Source organism: Gymnogyps californianus, chromosome 2 (genome assembly GCF_018139145.2).
Source record: "Gymnogyps californianus isolate 813 chromosome 2, ASM1813914v2, whole genome shotgun sequence".
NCBI lineage: Eukaryota > Metazoa > Chordata > Aves > Accipitriformes > Cathartidae > Gymnogyps > Gymnogyps californianus.
In genome coordinates this window covers 8,362,171-8,381,680 of record NC_059472.1, presented here as the reverse complement: position 1 = coordinate 8,381,680, position 19,510 = coordinate 8,362,171, and the positions used below count along the sequence as shown (strand labels likewise).

Genomic DNA, 19,510 nt, shown 5'->3' with positions numbered 1-19,510 from the left:
TAGAGTTCATAATTTCTGTGGTTATGTGCAACTCAGGCATTCCCAGTACACAGCCCCTCACTACCAAGCTATTCCACTCCTCCCCAGGGGGATGTTGAAGGCTTCCTGCAGTTCCCAGCATAAAACTTCCAAGTCATACCTTATGACTGGGTTGAAATCACTAGTCATGTCTTGAAAACAAAAAAATCTTTTCTTCCCCATATCTCATGCACAGTGCATACTGGCATTGCACAGCTCATCATGAGTGCTGTAAAAAAAAAATCTCCCTGAGTTTGTTTCAAGTGAAAAAATTCTGGTGAACTGGCCTCGTAATTGGAGTATATCGCAAAATACACCCTGCATACTTTTTAGATGGATTGTGGTAAATCACCAAAGCCTTCCATTACTTCAATCTGAATGTTTTCACTTGATTTTTGGTAACAACAAGGTTCCTGTCATTAAGGTTTTATTTGTCTTTGAACCATGGATCATCAGCACTTCGAAACATTAGTCTAAGTCTCCCCAAATCAGTGGTGACCTAGCAACGTCCTCATCTGCTTAGATACTTCTGGGCATCCCTGACCTGCGATCCCTGCTCTGGGGTGGATGCAGTGGGAGAGGTGACAGGTGGGTTCCAGCCCTCCCGAGATGTGACACAAGATGCTAATGGGGAAAAGGACACCCATGCAGACTTCTTAATCTGCTCTCAGCAAATCTGCTCTTGCATCTGCTTCCCATGCCTGACCTTGATTAGCAAAGTCAGTAGAAGTAGGCTTGGTGATCCCATGTTGTTTTTGTGGTTATGAAGACAAAAAGGGCTTCTTTGCTGGTAAAATCTCCTCATTATTATATAAATAAATAGCCAATCTTTTCTAAAAAGCTGTGGAGGAAACAAGGGGGCCATATTTCATGGACATCTAGCTAGGTACAGTAGAAGACCAAAGAGAACGGTATGCAATGTTCAAGACAGTATTTGCAGACAGCTCTGATCCAACCAGGAGACTATTGTAGCTCTTGTCAGATGATGTTAGTTATTTTAATCATGGGATATTTCATTTTTTCAGAAGTAATACCCAAGTCGTGCTGCAACTTGGCTGCAGAATTTCATACAACCACACAGGAAGTATTGGCATTCTGATTAAGACCAAATGGAGACATATGCCGTTATGATGATGTAAAACCTGGGCAGCATAGCAGCCAGGGAGTTAGTGACCCAGTAAGTACTACACAGCAGCGGGACAAAGAGTGAAGCTTGTGATGAAGGTGGCTACAGGTGGAATACCTATAATTTGGAAAACGTCTTCTATGCGCCACTTTGCAAGGCTCTAATGAAGTCTGCCATCATCACTGGCCACCTTGTACAGGACATTTACTGTACCCTTGACCCAAGTGGAAGATGTGGAACATTTTAAGGAGCACAAAAATTACTCTTTGCCAAATGAAGAGGAGATACATGGAGCTTTTTTCACTATGGAGATCCCTAAAAGTCTTGCAGAAGGCAAGTTAAGGCAACTAGGCTAAATATATGACTGATGAGGACCTGAAGGTTTTCTGTGCCAGAAGGCTTTTCTTGGTCTTTTCTGGGGTAATGCTTAGTCTTAGAGAGCCACTTTGAAATGGGACATCCATCAGTCAAATGGGACATGTCTGAGAGAATCATTCAGCTATCAATTCAATCTAATATTAAGGCCATCTTCAGTTTGCCTTTTGTTTTGAACTGTAAAAATTGCTTGAATTATAATACTACTGGGAGGAAAATATGATTAATTCACAGGTTTTAAGTCTTAGGAAATTATTACTTCATTTGAACGGGATACAGAAAATTAAACATTGTGTAAAAGTCTGACCAATACAGGATGCTTATCTTTTTTAACTAAGAGTGCACTTACGTTCTTGTTAACCTAACCTCAGTTGAAACTATGCAGCCTGTGCACAAGGCATGATGGCCATGCCGGTTGGGGTAAGGAGGTATTTCTTCTCTTCTAAAATACCGAATTTCAGATGGGTTTTATTTTTATTTCATGCCTTCTCCCCTTTACAAATGTATAGTCAACTATTTCCCTATACGCTGTATCTGACATTGTGTGTTTAATGCGTGCTCATAGCTTTATTCTGCTAGCCTAAAATTGTTACATACGTTGTTATGATTTGTGTGCTTATGATTTTCTGGTTTTATTATTCCAGCATGTACCAGCTTATTAATTATGCAATTTCCCTGCTTTGAGTATGGCAAAAATTTCAAAATACTGGTATTTCTTCCATGTGGTTAAATACACGCTAATTTATACCAGATGCTTACCAAGCCCATGTATACAATCTAATTATAAATATATAATATATCCTGTAATTTATTAAGAAAAGATGTTTTTCCTTTCATGTGTTGTGATTGCCTTGTAGTCAACCGGTTATATCTTCCTGACAGGCTAAGGGCTCACTCAACTTGCTGCCACTTGCTGCCACTTCTGAAGGTAAATACTTGACAAAAAATAGTGAACAGCTTTGCAATCTGGGCACAGAGCAGTGACAGTGATGGAAACATGGATGGGTGACGATGGCAGCAACTCTGTGGGCTCCTCTTCCTAGCGCAGGCACAAATATGACAAAGATGCAGCAAGGGGCTTCATTCAAAGACCACTGAAGCAGCTGGGAGCTTTCCATTGCTTCTGATAGGATTTGGATCCAGGCTTAAGGGCAGAGGTTCTCAACCTTTTTTATCAATACAGCTTCTGAAAGAAAAAAAACCTAAGCCTTGCAAAAAAGGTGATATTTTTTTAGCCAATTTTCTAAGTGGGCTGAGTTTTCCAAGTTACGAGTGTGTCCTGACGATGGATTTTTTCAAGACAACTTATGACTATATACTAAGTGCTGGTGGCAAAAAAGGTAAAAAGAGACTAAACCAGATTTGTTAAAAGTTAAGAGAATCTTAATAAAAAGTGAAAAGAATCTAAAATGCACTTGCAAAGAGAGAAAAGAAAAAGAAAAGAAGAAATAAAACTCCATTTGTTGTCCCATCAAAAAGTTTTCCTTAAAAATGTGAAGCAGGTCTTATGCCCAGTCAACAGGGACATACTTTTCCAAGTTTTTAATCTTCTGAGACTCTGAAATTGGGAAAAAAGTTGAATTGTCTCGAAATACTTCTCTCTGGAATAAAGTAATCTGATCTGCTCTTGCTGTCTATGTGTACCAGGGTGCCACCCAGCAATCCCACAAGGCTGTGGTTTTACATCCAGCAGATAACCTCACATACTACAAATGTCACGTATTTCATTCTCTGGATTAGGAAAAGCCAGCTTACAGCAAGGGAGAGAATCTGCTAGCAGGCGTCCAGAAGAAACATGCGTTTTGTTCACATTTCTAATTCTAGTGCTGCCATAAATGTATTAAGCAGGACAACATTTACTTCTGAAAGCACTCTTAAAGAAGAAATGGAGAATAAATACCAGCATGGCACATTATTGACATGTAGAACATGGGAATTTAAGGCTAAGGCACACAGGTGACACACAAAACAATAGTGTCTCCTCTGCACGGCTCTCACACAGGAAAGACAGACTGAACTCCTGACCGACCTGTCCAGCACACGATGCTGTGGATGGGGGACTAAGTGCTGCGCTCTGCTTCTGCTCTCACTGCCTTGCGTGAGCAACCTGCACATCCCTCTCTGCCTCCTTGTGCTGTTCTGCAAGTGGGATAATATATGTTGGAGGACCTACTTGGCCACTCAAGTGTCTCAAGTGGGATAATCCAGGTGTCTAGGACCACCACTAAATGAATAACCCACCAAACACCTGATTCTGCAGATGGCTTTCTGGTGGGCACGTCTGGGTAGGGGCATGCTAGCTGCACTCGCTGTACTCCCAAGGGACCGGAGAGGAGGAGGGATGAGCAGAAGCCCAAAATGAGGCACTGAACCCCAAAGCCCAGGAAGCCGCTGCTCAAACTGACCGCCTCCAGCACCAAAAACTCCCCTTTTCATTTCTCTGAGACCACTGTGTGGGGCTGTGAAGAGCTGGATCTGGATCTTCGCCTCAAAGACTGCACCATAACATTAAACTTTTCCTAGAAAGCAAGTGTTCAGGGCTGAACTCTGACTTGAGAGGGTCTGTAAAGCTCCCCTAGGCCTTATTAGAAGCAGGGATTTGCCCAGCATAGGCTTTTATCTCGTACAGCAAGATGAGGTGTGGGAGCTCCCACCCCTTCAGCCTGCCCTTACTCACAAGTTGATGGTGCCTGTGGTGAGAGCGGTGACAACCCAGCGCAGGTCCAGGGTTTTGAAGGGGATCAGGATCATGCTCACATTTTCTGCCAGCTCTTTGTAGCTCTCTGGGTAAACAAAGTGGTGGGTGGTCTTGCTCCCAACATCTGATTCATAGCCAGCGTGGGGGCACGGTTCATTCTGCAGCCCAAAAGTAAGAAGTGAGAGAGTGAAGAAGCAGGAGAGGAATTAGGTAGGTACAAACACATGTGACTCTTCCCCAGATCATCTGCTTCAGGTGGCAGGAAAATGTTCCCATGGCTAAGGAGAGTGCTGTACACAGACTCTTCAGACAGCCTTGACAGGGTGTAGGAGTGCTCAAGCAGGCTGAAATGACCATCATCCATGTGGATAAATTAACAGTAAATGAAAGCTCAGCTTTAGTGTGGGATTCCTCGGACTGAATGGGAGTGTCTACAAAGCAGGAGTATCTCTGAGCACATCCCTCCGTTCCCTTTACAGTCAGCGGAGAGCTGGTCAGAAGAGTGGTGAGTCCATGAGGACACATCTCCTTTCATCCTAAAGCTGCAGCCTCCAGTAGATGAGAAAAACATTGCCCTGAAGTCCATCAGCTTGACTTCTTGCAGTTTCATTCCCCCCCATCTGTACAGGTGTGGATGTACATTTGTGGATGTACGTTTGGATGTCTAGTGTCAAGTTAACAAACCATGTTATGTGTGATGAGAAGCAGCAGATATTTCTTATGGTCCTCCCATGAAAAGGCACCAAAGCCACAGTGACAAATCCAGGACCTGCTGCTGACACTTCATTTACTCAAACCTTACTTCATAGAACATCCTCCAACTTTGCTGCATCTGCTTAGGGTCACTCCACACAGATGTGGTGTGCTTTAGGTAACCCTGGGGTCAGTGCATGGAGATCTGCCCAGGGCCCACCAAGGCTCAGCCAAAACGTGTTGGCCAAAGAGGGTTACCTTATGTTGGGTGTATCAGGGAACAGAGTGGGGGTTTCTGAACTCAGAACTGCAGAAATGCCTCTGCGCTTGTGTTCACTTCTGAAAACAAATCTGGGGACACATCAGCAATTCCTTCCCTGATGCATTAGCTCCCCACTGCTAGAGATTTGAATGTTTCTGTGGTGCAGCATAATGCAGATGAGAGATCCCCAAAATGGCTCTGACTGACCTTGCATGAATCCATGGTGCTGTGCAACACCATGGAGAAACCCCCAAGCTGGCTCTGAGCAGAATGGGGTTTCTCTGCAGCCTGGTGGAGTCTTCTGCAGAGGCATTAGCTCAGGTTCTGGCAGAAGTGCAGGGACAACAAGGAAGAATGTAGCTGACGAGGTGATGAGGAGCATCGTACGTTGCCAGACAACATGCTGCCCTGGTCACTGATAACAGGGGAGGTAAAATCTGTTTATCAAGTCTATGCCAGGCTGTGTTATTGCAGTGCTCCCCCAGGTGAATTAGTTAAGTTTCTTCTAATTCCCTCAAAGGGAGTTATTAGCGTAGGAAGAATAGCCTGCCAGCCTGCATGGACTGTTATTGAGTTAGCCTCTTCCCTGCCAGTGACCCACATCATACTGTGTGGAAATACTAGTAAAGCATGAGACTTACTATGTTTTATCTTGAGATTAGTCAGTCTAAGGTATAAAATACAGGGTTTTCTTTCTGTCAGGACAAAGCCAAGGCTGGCATCTTAGTTACCTTACTGCCCTTGGGTCTATGTACCTTCCCCACCATCCACAGTGGGGCTGCCTGCACGACATGGCAGAAGGCAGCATTCACACCCAGTCTCAGCAGGAAGGACCGAGCAGGAATTTCCTTCTGTCATGAAAGTAGATAGTTAAACAAATAAAAGTGGGCTGGAACATGGTCTTTGGAAGGAAAGGTGTCTCCTCAGACTCCCTGACTCTTCCCCACGCTTGGCTGTATTGCCAGACCACACGCAAGTGAATATCAGGTCACCAGAGATTTTGTTTGTTGGATTAACACACAGAGGGGTCACCTTCTTTGCACAAATTTCCATGGTGAATCTAAAACCTTGTGCCATCCCTTCAGATCTGGCTTGAGAGTGCTAAAATACAAATCCGAGACTGGAGGGTTCAATTCCAAGTCACAGAGAGTTTCTCCCTTGCCAGGGATGCACAGCTATGGGCAGGGCAAGGCCTCAGAGCAGAAACACACATCTGAGTGCGTTACTCTTTAGTTACTACTCAAAAAAATAGCTTTTGAGTCTAACAAAGCCTTTTCTGCATGAATCTGGAAACGTAGGCCAGGCAAGATAAGAAAGTCCACACAGGAATGGGGCTGTCTCCACAGTGAGGGACACAGAGTTAAGCATAAATGCACCTCAGCTGCCTCACATTTGCAGCCTGCAGGACTAATGTTGAGGGCTCTTCACTTCCCTTCATGGATCTGAAGACCAGGTTGGCTGCCTCTGCCTTTGGGGAGGTACTTTTGGCAGAGGGCAAGGCACGCAACTGAAGGAAGCAACTCCTGAAATGATTTATCATGAATATTTAGATGTCATCTGAAGACTCTACAGCATGTCCACGCCACGTTGGAAGCCAAGTGGCCTGAGGTGGCTTAACAGTTCAAATAGTGTTGATCTTCTGTCGATTCACTCTTGACTCCAGTGCACAGCTGCCTACTAAAGGTTATGTTATTTCTGAGAGTGTAATCCCACATGTAGTATTTTCAATGGCAATCCCTCCCTTCCTTGACCTGCCCTGCACTGCTCCCCAAATTGTGCTGTACTGGCAGCTGCAGTGTGAAAGCTGGACAATGTGTTGGAGATGAACTTAGTCAGCCCAGATATCTTGGCTGCCCTCTGGGTGATTAGCTCTGCTTACCTAGTTCCGGCTTGTGTTTCAGTGGGACAAAATAGCCAACCTTCACTGCGTCGAAAGGAAGAGGTGGTGCAACCCTTTACAAAGTAGCTGCAGCCACCAGTTTTCTCCTGTTCATTGCAAAGTGACTTTGGCTTTCCCACCCCACCGTTGCTTAAGAATGAACCAGTGCAAGAAAGTCAAATCTGATACAGTCAATTAAGTGTGTAAAAGATCACTTGTGAGTAGTAGCTGCAGAAATAACTTTTACTCAAACCTGCAATTTTTTTCAGCTATATTTTTTAACACAAGCAATTATGGATAGTGCAGAACAAGCTACAGTATCAACATCTATTCATGGTTTTTTTCCAAGCTAAAACATGAGGTCCTATCTCCAACGCACATAGTTTACATTCCTGGTACTTAAATTTGACCTAAGTACCAGATTTCACTAGATAGCCCCTGAAATCTTGTTTGCTTACTTGTCCCCCAAAATACCAGTGAATCTTAATCAACAGAGACATCTGGAGCTGAGGTGGTGCCTACTCACCTGAGCACAAAGTCATGGGAGTCAATATCTTGGCCATACTGAGACTGCCGAAGGTTCCCAGAGTTGCCCACAACGGCGCATCGTCTGCATGTGTAAGAAGTGCCTCGCTCCTGCAGCGAATCCCCATCCCCGGGAATGATCCCAAACAATTCCTTGAGAGTAGCATTAATATTCTTCGGAGATTTCTCTCCTTGCAATTTCTGTTAAGGAGAAAAATCACTCCAGGTTACTAACATAGCTAGCTTTTCTGTGAGCAAGACATAGCTTCAAATGTCTTCTCAAAGACCATTCTTGCATCTACCTGCAGACGCTGTCTCCTGCAGTATGCGTTAACAAGGCTTCATGTTGGGAGCAGAAGTGTGAAAAAAAAAAAAGTGGAAAATCCTTTCCCATTAACTTTTATAACTTGGTTCCCCTTTTCCCCTCCTTGTCCTCGAATTGCTACACCTCCTCAGTCTCTGTCTAGCCATGGTGGAACAGATCATGTGTTCTCCCCAAGGCTGACCTTAGCAGAATAAATGTTCCTCCAATGTCTATAAGCCTAATCCCACCTTGGGCCAGATACCTTCTGTTAGGACATGTATAAGATTTCTTTTAACCCTCCTATGAAGGATAGAGGAGTCTCAGGGAACCTGATGGAGCACAGAAGTGGCTGACACCCCTTCCACAAATTTTGTCATATGCCAGAAGTGGGAGTGGGAGATCTTATTGCTGCTGTTCTGGACTGTGGAGGAACCAGCTGCTAGTGCAATAGGAAACTACAGTAAAGTAGAGTTAGCCCTGAGGGTTGGAGATGTAAAATAATCTAAAAAAATCTCCAGGATGAAGAAAACCACCCGGACCTTGGTCATTGTGTCTGTTGCCATGGAGGGAAACTCTTTTGTAGCAGTTCTGTGGTGCATGGTGGAAACAATGGCTGGATCAGGAACGTACAGGCAAGGTGCAGGGCAGGTGATGGTCAGACACTCCCTTTCTGGGGCTGTGCTCCCTGAGGGCTACTAAAGAGGTTGGGAGTGCTGGCAGGCGCACAAAAAGCATTGCCCACCCTTGTGATGCCGCTTGCTTGCGAGCTCACAAAGGGAGAACGGCTCCTAACTCAAAATCTGCCAAAAGGCTCTGCCCTTGCTCTGCCAGCCCAGGGCAGGGAGAGACAGGGAGGGAGAGAGGAGAAACACCTTTTCCCATGACTCACAGGAATGGCCTGGGGTAATTTGGCTTCAGATTCCAATACTTTTCCCTTGACTGCACCAGAAACTGTTAAATTGTCCTGCTATCTCTCTCTCTCTCTCACACACACTCCAACACAAACAGAGGTATCACTGTAATTTTTGTTTATTTTCCTGCTGTCTCTTTGCAGAACTATGTAAAGCAACCTTATTTGCACTGAATTGAACAACAGGTCTGTGAAGCTCAGAGCTACAAGACAACATTGGGGCCAAGAACTTGAAACAAAGAAGACAAAGAAATGTTGCATACATAGACTTAATCTTCCTGCTAATCCTTGCTAGCCTATATACTCATATATGGACTGCACAAGGTGATTAGGATGCAAGGTAAACAGGATACCCAGAAAAGCACTGTCATTATTACCATGTATGTCACTATTCAGTGGGTGGCTCAATTATTTAAGTGAAAAGGTTATCTTCTTCTAAATGTGTGTGTGATGCTACAAACACATGTTCACACCCCTAAACGCTTGTGTATTCTTTATGAATCCAGTATCTAACCTGTTTTTACTCTGAATATATGAAAAACACTTAATGTTAGAAAGCCTGCAGCCTTCAAAATAAATGGAGACTTCATAGATGTCTTAGAGTGTAGTATCAGGTATATAATGTAGAAAAATCCAACCTTTTTTTAAAAAGGAAGTTACTTTGAGTTATTTGAACACGTATGTGCATACACTCATGTATACTCTCTCTCTGTAAAGGTGAGCTGACTTTAACTGTCTTTAAGAAAATAAAGTGAGAACCACCAAACGTGCACCAAAACATTTCTAAGAACATAGTTATTCTGGGAAATAAAACCAAAAACCTATTCTTGAACTGATTTTGCCTGAGAAAATTCAGATGAGGAAGGTAATTTTCAGAAACTTCTAAGTATCTGAGCCCCCTTTTTAAATTAAATTGCCTTTTCAGCCAGAATGGTAGCATCAGGAAAGGAAAGGACAGGACTTGGAGTATTGACTTCTGTTTGATGCTTTAAAATGGTAAGAAACTTTATCATGGATAGGCACCTCCATTTACACAAAACAGAGATCTGCCTTTTCTTTCTGTTACGCTGCTGTCTGTCTGGAGTAACTCTGTTGCAACCAAGTTAAAACATAGGCACCAACACCAGCCTGAAAGCAGGACACCATCATCCTACGATCTCTCGGTTGTACACAACTTCCACAGCAGAGATTATTACTTATGTTAGAGATTCCCTCAATGACCTCAAATAGGATGATGACCTTATTGCACTTTGTGCTGAATCCATACAATAAGACATCCATCCTTAACTCATTAAAAATGCTCTGTTTTAATTTCCTTAGTGATTATCTGATTGGACTACACTTTTCAGGCCTAATCTTCCATCAGCACTGGTTAGTCTTTGACATTTCAGCAAAACAGAGCAGAGTAGGCAATGAACCTGGTTAACTCCAAGGCAGATACAGCTTTTAAAAGTTCAGACTTAATGTGCAGCCAGTTCCTTATTGCACAATGTTTACTTGACTTCTTGAAAAAGACCATTTTAATAACATTACAATTACAGGCCAATTATCGTTTACTTTCCCACACCAAATTTTTGTCCTTTTTTTTGAGTAATGTTGTCTTTTTTTTTTAACAAGCTCCCACCAGTCTGGCCTTTCCCATAAATCAACAAAAGCACTGGGTGAAAGTCTGTCCATGTTGTGCAAGGCAGAGCCATGTCAGTGCTACATGGCTCTGCTGGGACAGCATCCTCCCTCCAAGTGCCGTAGATGTGTGCCAGGGATATGTGTATGGATATAGCTGCTAGAAGTGGGCTTAAATACACTGAAATACCTGACCCTGTGTCCTGAGTGAAGCGGCTGCTTTCCTCAGAAGTCAGTGCAAGCAATACTCATGTCTAGTGTGCAGTTTAACCTCTTGCCCGAGTCCAAAAAGCATCTTAACCCACCTTGTGTCCACATATAAAATATCACTAGATCACTTAAAAATCCAACTCCCCTCCATAAAATATTTGTCTGGCACTTGAGAGTCAACTCTTCACCTTAGGTTGTTAAAAACTATAATTGGGAGTCCAGATTGAGAAGTTTCCTAATCATCTCCACAGGGAAGACAAACTACCCTGTCCTCCCAGCCTTAGAAACTCCCCACTTCACATCCAGAAGTTTACTAGCTGGTTTTGCATCTTCTTATTTTAAAAAAGCAATGGCGAAAGAAAAAAAGCCAAGAAAAAAGAACCCTCAAAGTTTATGCACTTCATTTCTTTACCCATGAATGGCTTTCCAAGGAAGAGCCTGTTGCTCCTTCTCTCATCACTGTGTGCACACATCCATTAAGGATGAAAAGGGACTTTGCTGCTTTTATAAACTTGTCGGAAGGCTTCCCTGGGCTCTCCGGTACCATCACATTGCCAGCGATTGCCAAGAAGCAATACCCAAAACTCAGCTAAGGGCATGCAAAGGGAGGGTGTGAATTCAGCCAAGGCTGCTCAGAGCTAATAGCTTGGAGTGGTGAGGACACAGCTACAGTCAGGAGAGCCTCAAAGGAAAGCTCTCCTGCTGCCTGTGCATCCTGCATCCATGGATAAGTTTGGCAGCATATTAAATGCACCTTCAAAATCCCAACTTATTAGCAGGTAGAAAATACCCTGCTTAATGTATAATCATTGGTGTGACATGGAGGCAGATGGAGCATGGATCAAGACACAACCCTCATGGTGGACAGGCAGATATAGCTGTGGGTCTGGCAGCAGCCAGCGCTGCCGGGGCAGCCCTGCAAGCACACAGCCAGGCAGCCTGGGGAGGTTGGTGTAGCAATACTGGTTTTTGTGGCTTTTCTAATTTTTTTTAACTGTTTTTAAAAGATAAAGAGGGAATAAAGCCCCATGAGAATCTCTTTTGCACAGCTACTAATTGCCTCACTGCAGCGGTTCGGAGGCATTAATACTCACACAGCGCTTCCCAGCTATAAGACATTGCACAAAGATTAATCCTAGCAACAGCCTGGTGGGGCAAATCCAGGTAATCTCCATTTTGCAGACGGAAGGAGAGGTTAAAAGGAAACCATCAATTTTAAAAATGCCTCCTTGGTCTGGAAAATATGGCATTATTATTGTTATATTTAATGTCCTGCAATTACTATGCATCAAAGAGAGTAAGGGCAAGAATATAGGGGCTTTCAAGAGTTCGAGCTTTATTTAATGATTTGTGTCTGTCAAAAAATACGCATTCTCAAATATGAATGTAATGTGCATGTATTATGTAAATAACAGACAATAATTGCATATGTCAAATTGTACGATTTCTGACTTCCATGGCTGGTACGGGTCACCTCCCTGCTCCTCCAAGGAGCAAAGACCCTGCCTCTGCCAGCTCTGTGTGCCCTCGTTTCTGGCTGCAGGACACTTGCAGCTTGGCAGAGCACTTTGCAGTGCTTAGAGGGACCCATGAGCTTGGACCACCTTCAGATCCATCTGTCCTCGCCATAGGAGACCCTGGAACTGCAGCCTAGCTGGATGTACGCAGGGGCTGCCAGTGGGGATAAGAGGTAGCCCAGGGTCAGGTTGTCCCAGTGTATCCAAGGCTGGTCTAAATGTCATGCTTGCACCCAAACAGTACACCACCAGGTGGGACTGGGCATGTAGCAGGCAGTGGGACTAAAGCCTGGGACCTCGGCTGGATTTGGGACCACCTTCTGCTGTGAACATGCTACCTTCAGAGCGCTGAGCCCTTGGTATTGCTTTCAAAGTATCACAGACAGCGTCCCAGTTTTAAAGAAGACTTGTAGTGATCAAAGTATTTGGGCAAATTTTCTACAAAGAGCATTCAAAATGCATGACTCAGGTGCTAAGTAGCTCTGCTGCTGTCTTAAAAATAAGTGCAGCTTCCACAGCTTCCCCAGCACATGTGTTGGGGATGCCCTTTTGTTCGCTGTCTGGTTAGCAAATCTTTAAGCCATATATTACATTTTTTCCTACAATCATAACGACTAAAAGTTAACATTTTCTTTTAGATACGCTGATCACATGGCCCCAAGAGCAAGCTTTCTTCCAAAAAAAAAAAAAAAGCAAACCCCTCAAATATCATAAGACTCAAGATAAAAATTGTTATAACGTGGTAGTTGATGAACAACGTGCTACAGATAAGATTGCCAGGGAACTCTGAGCCTGATTTTACTTATCACAGCTTTAATCTATCAACCTCAACAGGGTTATTTTGGATTTAGAACAGCAGGTTCTGATCTCATATTTTTAATACTTTCTGACCACCAAAAACAATGCCAAAAACCCCTGAGAATAAAACAAGAAAACTATAAATAAATGCTGTGCTGGGTTACAGCATATAATTCTTGCCCTGTTTCCTTATATACAGGTTACTAAATTTAGCAGAAACGTCCACAGCATTTGTGTCACGGAACAACAGTGAAAAACTTGCAGGTGAACCAGCTCAGGGAGGTGGGGAAGAAAATATAAACAGAAAGAAATGCATCACATAACATAAGGTGCCAACTTCCAAAGCACTGAAACTCTCCCAGTCCCTGAGTGTAAGATGAGGGAAGGCAGACGGATGGACAGACAGAGGAGAAGAGAAAGAGACAGAGGAGGAGAGAGACGAGGAGGAAGAAAGGGGGGGAGGAGGAGAGGAAGGAAGGAAGGAAGGAAGGAAGGAAGGAAGGAATTTCTAACAAGCTGGTTACAGTCTGGAGTATTATTAATGCCCAGATCATCTCTGAGAGAGGAGGGCTGCAATTCAACTTCAAGTCACAAAAAGCACAGAGCAGCTGCAGGGGTGTACCCAGGAGGAGAACTTGGGCCATTCTTTGTTACCCAGCTAAAGTAACCAAGGGAGAGTTTATCAGCTGGGTAGATTTAAGCAAATGAAAAGCAAGTAACAGCCCTGACAACAGCCCCCTTGTTTCCATGAACACAGAAACAGCCAGGAACATTTTCAGGTGCCTTCTCCAGAAGTAGCCCTGCCCTGTGCAGCAAGATGAGCCGCTGCCGGGATGGTGGCACTGACCTTCTCTTCCCTGCTCCTTCCCACCCGCACAGGTGGTACCGCTAACTCCAGTATGGACAACGCAATTTTATTCACAGCAGCCAGGAATATTTCCTTCCAAAGGGCCACATCCTACCAAGCTGGAAGATCTTAAACCATACATTCTCCAAATAAACCATGAAGCAGCCTGGCAGCCATGTGAAAAGCTGTAAGCAAGTGAAACCACCCCATCCTTTGGCCCCACATGTCACTTCATCTCAAATACTGGTCATCAGGCTCTGAAATCAGTCCTCGCTTTCCTAGAAGTGGAGGGATCCTAATGCTACAGGACTATTTGGATGAATAATCCTTATTCACATATACAGCAACAGGGTTAATGGGAAGGGAGGGCAGACTGAGCTTGGTAGACAGACAGCTCTCTGGCAAGGGCTCTGCCTGTGTTTAGTCCAAGCACATCACCTGGGTCTTCCCTTGACAGGAAAGCTATTCTAATAAATAGCTCCAGTGCAGTCACTGTTTTCTCAGTTACAGCATAACGAAACCACCACGCTGTCTGAAGTCAGTTTCTGAGAGCGAATGCACAGTCATTTCTCCCTTGAAATAAAGTTTAAGCGATCTCAGGTCTCCTCATGACTCATCTTTTAATTGCAAATATAGTAAAAAGTCACAGGCTACTGAGTTGGCAAAGCAAGCAAGAGTAAAACATAGTCATAAGCAATGTTTTCTTTAAGACTGGCTGAAATTTCAGAATCACTTTGAAGACGAGCCTAAAAATGAACAGCGAAAAGGGAGCGCAGTCAGGATGCACCTGAGAATGACTTACTGTGGAAATGACACTGACTGCCTCGGAAAGGCTTACCCAAAGCAACATGTATATAGGAAATAGGTTGCAATGAGGAGCTGAGGCCATGTCACGCCTGGGTTTACCCAGAAGCATCTTTCAGAGGAGTCAGGGCACCTTCTCCATCTACCATAGATCAGGGCAAATATTTTCAGTAAGTAACTGATTTCCAATACACAATGCAGTTTTGGGGGACACCAAAATATTTCACACGTTCTGGTTGAAGATAACTTCTGGCTGAAAAAAATATGGTGGGAAAAGTATAGAAATGTTCGAAGATTTATTTTTACCATCTCAGAACAAAACTGCTTTGATTTTGTATTCTGAAATGGTATATTCCCTTTGAACTTGACCTGAATTCAAAAAATGAATGAAAACACTAAAAATAGGGTTAGATTGCCCTGAAAATTAATGGACAGCTTTTATTTGGGCTGGAGAGTGGAAGAAAAAGAAAACTTTTTGCTATCCTGAAAGTCACTAGTTTTTAATTTAGCTGAAAAAGAAACAACCCTCCCCCAAAAAAATCTCTTTCAGGTTGAGCTGAAGTGAGATATTTGTGCTTTTTTTTTTCTTTTTCAGTTTCGCTACAAGAAGGAGAATCAGAAACTCAGGCTTCTGTAGCAAGAGTTCCAAGCTTTTTCTTCCTTTTTAATTTTTTTTTTTAAAGAGAATGCATTGAAACCTCATGTTTAAATCAGAGTGGGGTCTGAGAGCAGAATGCAGCGTGGCTTTGCTCGGGGGACGATGCGCAAGCCCTCGGGGGCAGAGTCCCCTTAGCAGAGGCACCCTGCCTACCCAGCCATGTCTCGCAGGACTCCTCCTCAGCCTGGGTGCTGCAGGAGTGCAGACCCTGCACCGATGCCAGGACTTAGGATCGATCATCCCACCCTCTCCTCAGCACCTCGAGGAGTTTTTGTATTCAGAGGCAATCGGGAGGCACTTCACAACCAGCCTCAACACTCATGGTGTCCATGAACGACCTCGTCCTCTCATCTACTGAGCTCGATTTGGGGTATCCCCCCTCCTCCGAAAACTGGCAGTTGTTAGATCAGCTCAGCTCCCTGGTGAAACCTCACCCCAGGGCAAGGGGAACTAGGACCTGAGCTTGCCATCTTCCCTTCTCATGGCTCCAGCAAAGCCCAGCTAGGAAATGTGGGGACCATAAGGAAAAGTGTCTAGGGGCTTGTCCTGGTTTCGGCTGGGACAGAGTTAACTTTCTTTTTAGTAGCTTGTACAGTGCTGTGTTTTGGATTTAGTATGAGAATGATGTTGATAACACTCTGATGTTTTAGTTCTTGCTAAGTAGCGCTTATCTTAAGCCAAGGACTTTTCAGTTTCCCATGCTCTGCCAGCAAGCAGGTGTGCAAGGAGCTGGGAGGGAGCAGAGCTGGGGCAGCTGACCCGAACTAGCCAAAGGGGTATTCCATACCATGGAACGTCATGCCCAGTATATAAACAGGGGGGAGCTGGGCGGGAGGCGCAGATCGTGGTTCGGGAACTAACTGAGCATCGGTCAGCGGGTGGTGAGCAATTGCATTGTGCATCACTGTTTTTTTTTTCTTCCCCCCCCCTTCTTTTTGTTGCATTCCTTTTCATTACTATTATTATTATATTTCATTATTACTATTGTTAGTATTATATTTTACTTTAGTTATTAAACTGTTCTTATCTCAACCCACGAGTTTTACTTTTTTTCCTTTGCTTTCCTCCTCCTCACCCCACTGGGAGGGGGAGGGGGAAACGGCTGCGTGGTGCTGAGTTGCTGACTGGGGTTAAACCACGACAGGGCTACAAAAAAAACACAAGCGATGGGAAATCTGAGTCATGGCCAAGGGGCCGGTGAAAGGATACAACACCTAGAGCATGTGAGACATAGCAAAAAGGAGGGTTTCATCATAAACTGAGGATATCATTTATGCAACAGTTAAAGACGTTGGAGCTCAGTGGCATCTCTTTTTCACCAGTAAATCCAACAGCCAGTGGAGAGAGAAGTGATAAATCAAATACTGCCTCATTCCCACAGCACTTGATACCTCCTCCAAAACCTAAATGCCCCCACTGTGAAAAGTGGGTGCCTGCTAGAGGGGCCTCTCCAGGGCGCCAGGAAAGGGCTGAAAGCCCCAAATTCAACATCGAGGGTTGTGCTCGCTGCAGGACACCAAGTTGCAGGCTGTTGTGTGTTCAGAGAAAGGCACAGAGAGATGATTTTTTCTGAAGAGGGGGAAAACAAGTCATAACGAAACTGCGATTTGACTGGGGTCGCTGCAGCCAGAACCTGCGCTTTAGCAGCTTGGCAGCACAGGCCACAAGCAATTCATTTAATCAAAGTCTTGTTTCAAGAGAACGTAAAAGGGGCTTTAATTAGGCAAAATGTCAGGACATACCTTCTTCCCCTCTGTGCTTTTCGAACAAGGTATCCGCTAGCTTTCATGATGCTTGGATCGGGCTCGTTGGACCACCCTGCTCAAGGATACACAGGGGCTACTCCTTCCCAGCGACCCGAGGCCACCTGTGCACTTTACAGACCCGTTTTACATCATCGGCCACAATGGAGACTGTTCTCATACACATGGAATTAATCATTTTTCATTTAATCTTGCTAATTATTTACATGTCTTATGGTAGGAAGAGCCCCAGCGGAATTACACACTTCACAACAAGTTTGCTTTGCTACCTCGATGGATGGCAGAAGCCCTTTTTAGCATCTGAAGCGAAACAAGCTGTCTTACAAAGTCTAGTCTTTCGAAGAGAAGGGAGAAAAAGGCAATATTGACATTTGCAAATTCTGGATTCACCGCCTAACTCTGCCAGGGACTTTTCTAGCTTGGAGCAAGTGAATGTGCGCGCTGAGCGCCTGTGAGCTCAACAGCAGCACGAACGCCCACTTTCTTCCACCTCTGCCTGCCTTGTCAGTTGAGACATCAAATGCTTTTGGCAGGAACCGTCTCTCGCTATCTGCTCAGCATCACTCGAATCCTGACACCGCAACCGTCGCACAAATGACGGGCCGTATCCACACCTCCCACTTACCAGCCACCACCTGTAGCTGTCTTCTGGGATCAAGGCATTTTGTGAGGTCAGGAAAGGTTGCATAGTTGAGTTAAATCTCTGATCGAACCAGAGGGAATGTCCCAGCTCAGAAATGCATGTGCGACAGCTGCACGGTCTCCTGGGGTACTTGAAGAGTTGTTGGACTTGCTCTGAAAACTGCATGATGAGATGTCTCAGATCCCAGGTGGTCGTGGTCACCGGGTGCGTGTAGTTCAGCAGAAATGAAGTCACTGTGATGAGCAAAAAGGCAAAGGTAAACACTTTCACGTTCCTCCTCCTTACGACCATCTTTCCCGCTTGGGTTCTGCCGTCGCTGCTGACCAAGTATGATGTAGGGTCCAACGTAAGGCAAAAAGGAAAGGGTGCTGCAGGCGCCTGCCAGTTACCACCTCGGGCTTAGGCTGAACAGACCGACTCCACTACCTCCATCCGTAAGGGAAGAAGCTTTGTTTCCTCCAAATGGGCTTAAAAAAGGCAAAGCTGGGTATTTCCTTTCACCTTCTCACAGTGATTCCAAGTCTCTTCCACCTCTCTGTGACCTGCTGCTACCCCCTCTCGATGAGGGTTCAAAGAAGACAGACCCTTGTCCTTCCATGTACCAGAAGATTTAGAGGAGAGGAATATCAGCATTAAAATTTAGATTTTCTGTGTAGGAGCAAGCCATAAATTAAAGCAAGCAAACTGTAGAAAGAAGAGGGTGGTTATTTTTTTTTCTTGGAAATTAGTTCACAAAGGATCAGATCATGCAGGGATGTACACTCCAGCGGAGAGACGTGCTTTGATGTCCATTTAAGCCATGGAGAGCCGTTTGCAGCCTGGAGACACACACACACAAAAAGAAAGAAAAATCATTGTCAGAAACTTTTTCGCATTCCTTCCAACCTAATTTCTCTGCTTTTCTCTGCTCATCCCAGAACGGGATCAGCTCAGAGCCCTCGACACAGCACCACTGGCTTCAATTTCTGCTGTGGTATTTGGATACTGAGAAGTTTCAGGGTGAAATTTCCGAAAGGGCAGAGCATCGACCTGGGGACATTGAGTCCTTTTGTATTGAATCAGCTCCAGAGCTCCGGCCTTATTTGAATCACAGTTTGTAGCCATTTGAATGGCAATGACTCACCTCCTTCCCTTAGGCTGACCTTGATAGCCACAAGATGATACGCAGCAAAGTATTCGTAACTCAAAGCAGCTGAACAGAAAGCACTCGGCAAGGGAGGGAGGAGCAGGACAGGGAGGAAGAGGAACTGGTTCCTTTCTCTTCCTCCCCTCAACCGGCTTAATTTCTTACGGATCAGGGCTGGACTTGTGATTCAGAGAAAGCCAAGCAAGAGCAGCTCATATGTCCTGGGACAGATGAGGGAAATCAAAGTATAAATGGCCTTTGTTTCGTGTGGATTATTGCTATTTTTCCTGCCAAAGAAGGGTAGGTGAGGGCAGCCTGTGATCTCAGAGAGTTCCCATGAGACCCTGAGCCAGGCAGAGAGGCAGAGAGCTGCTTTGCCTCGCCGAGTCAGGGGATACAGAGGGACCCGGAGCTGCTCTCTGTTCCCCTCCTGGTGTCCCCTGCCTTGCAGCAGTGATTTAAACGAGTTTTTAAAAGTCAAAAAATGGATTCCTTCCTCCCACGATGCCATTGTTTTGTGGGAAGGAAAACATGTTGTGGTTTTTAAAACTTTGGATGTTTGCAAAAAGCTCCAAAAGTGCCATTGCTTAAATAACACTCTTTTGATTTAAAAAAAAAAATAAAAGAAAAAAAATGGGAGAAGCAACTGTGTCAGAATATGTGGAATTTATGAACAAGCAAAAGCTCAGCAAGAGAAGTCTCATTTGCTGCTCAGCTGCAGGCTTCAGGCC

At 44.5% G+C, this 19,510-nt stretch overlaps 1 protein-coding gene across 1 annotated transcript in view; it reads right to left on the bottom strand.

The window, feature by feature from the left end:
• ST3GAL1 (ST3 beta-galactoside alpha-2,3-sialyltransferase 1) overlaps positions 1-19,510 on the bottom strand; it is an 81,129-nt gene that overhangs the window by 8,609 nt on the left and 53,010 nt on the right. Inside the window, exons 2-3 of the mRNA XM_050915884.1 lie at positions 17,636-18,471; positions 7,578-7,777 (exon numbers count right to left, since the gene is read on the bottom strand). Of these exons, the coding sequence (XP_050771841.1) occupies positions 7,578-7,777; positions 17,636-17,944 (509 nt within the window). The 5' untranslated portion in view covers positions 17,945-18,471. The remainder of the gene's footprint in view (positions 1-7,577; positions 7,778-17,635; positions 18,472-19,510) is intronic.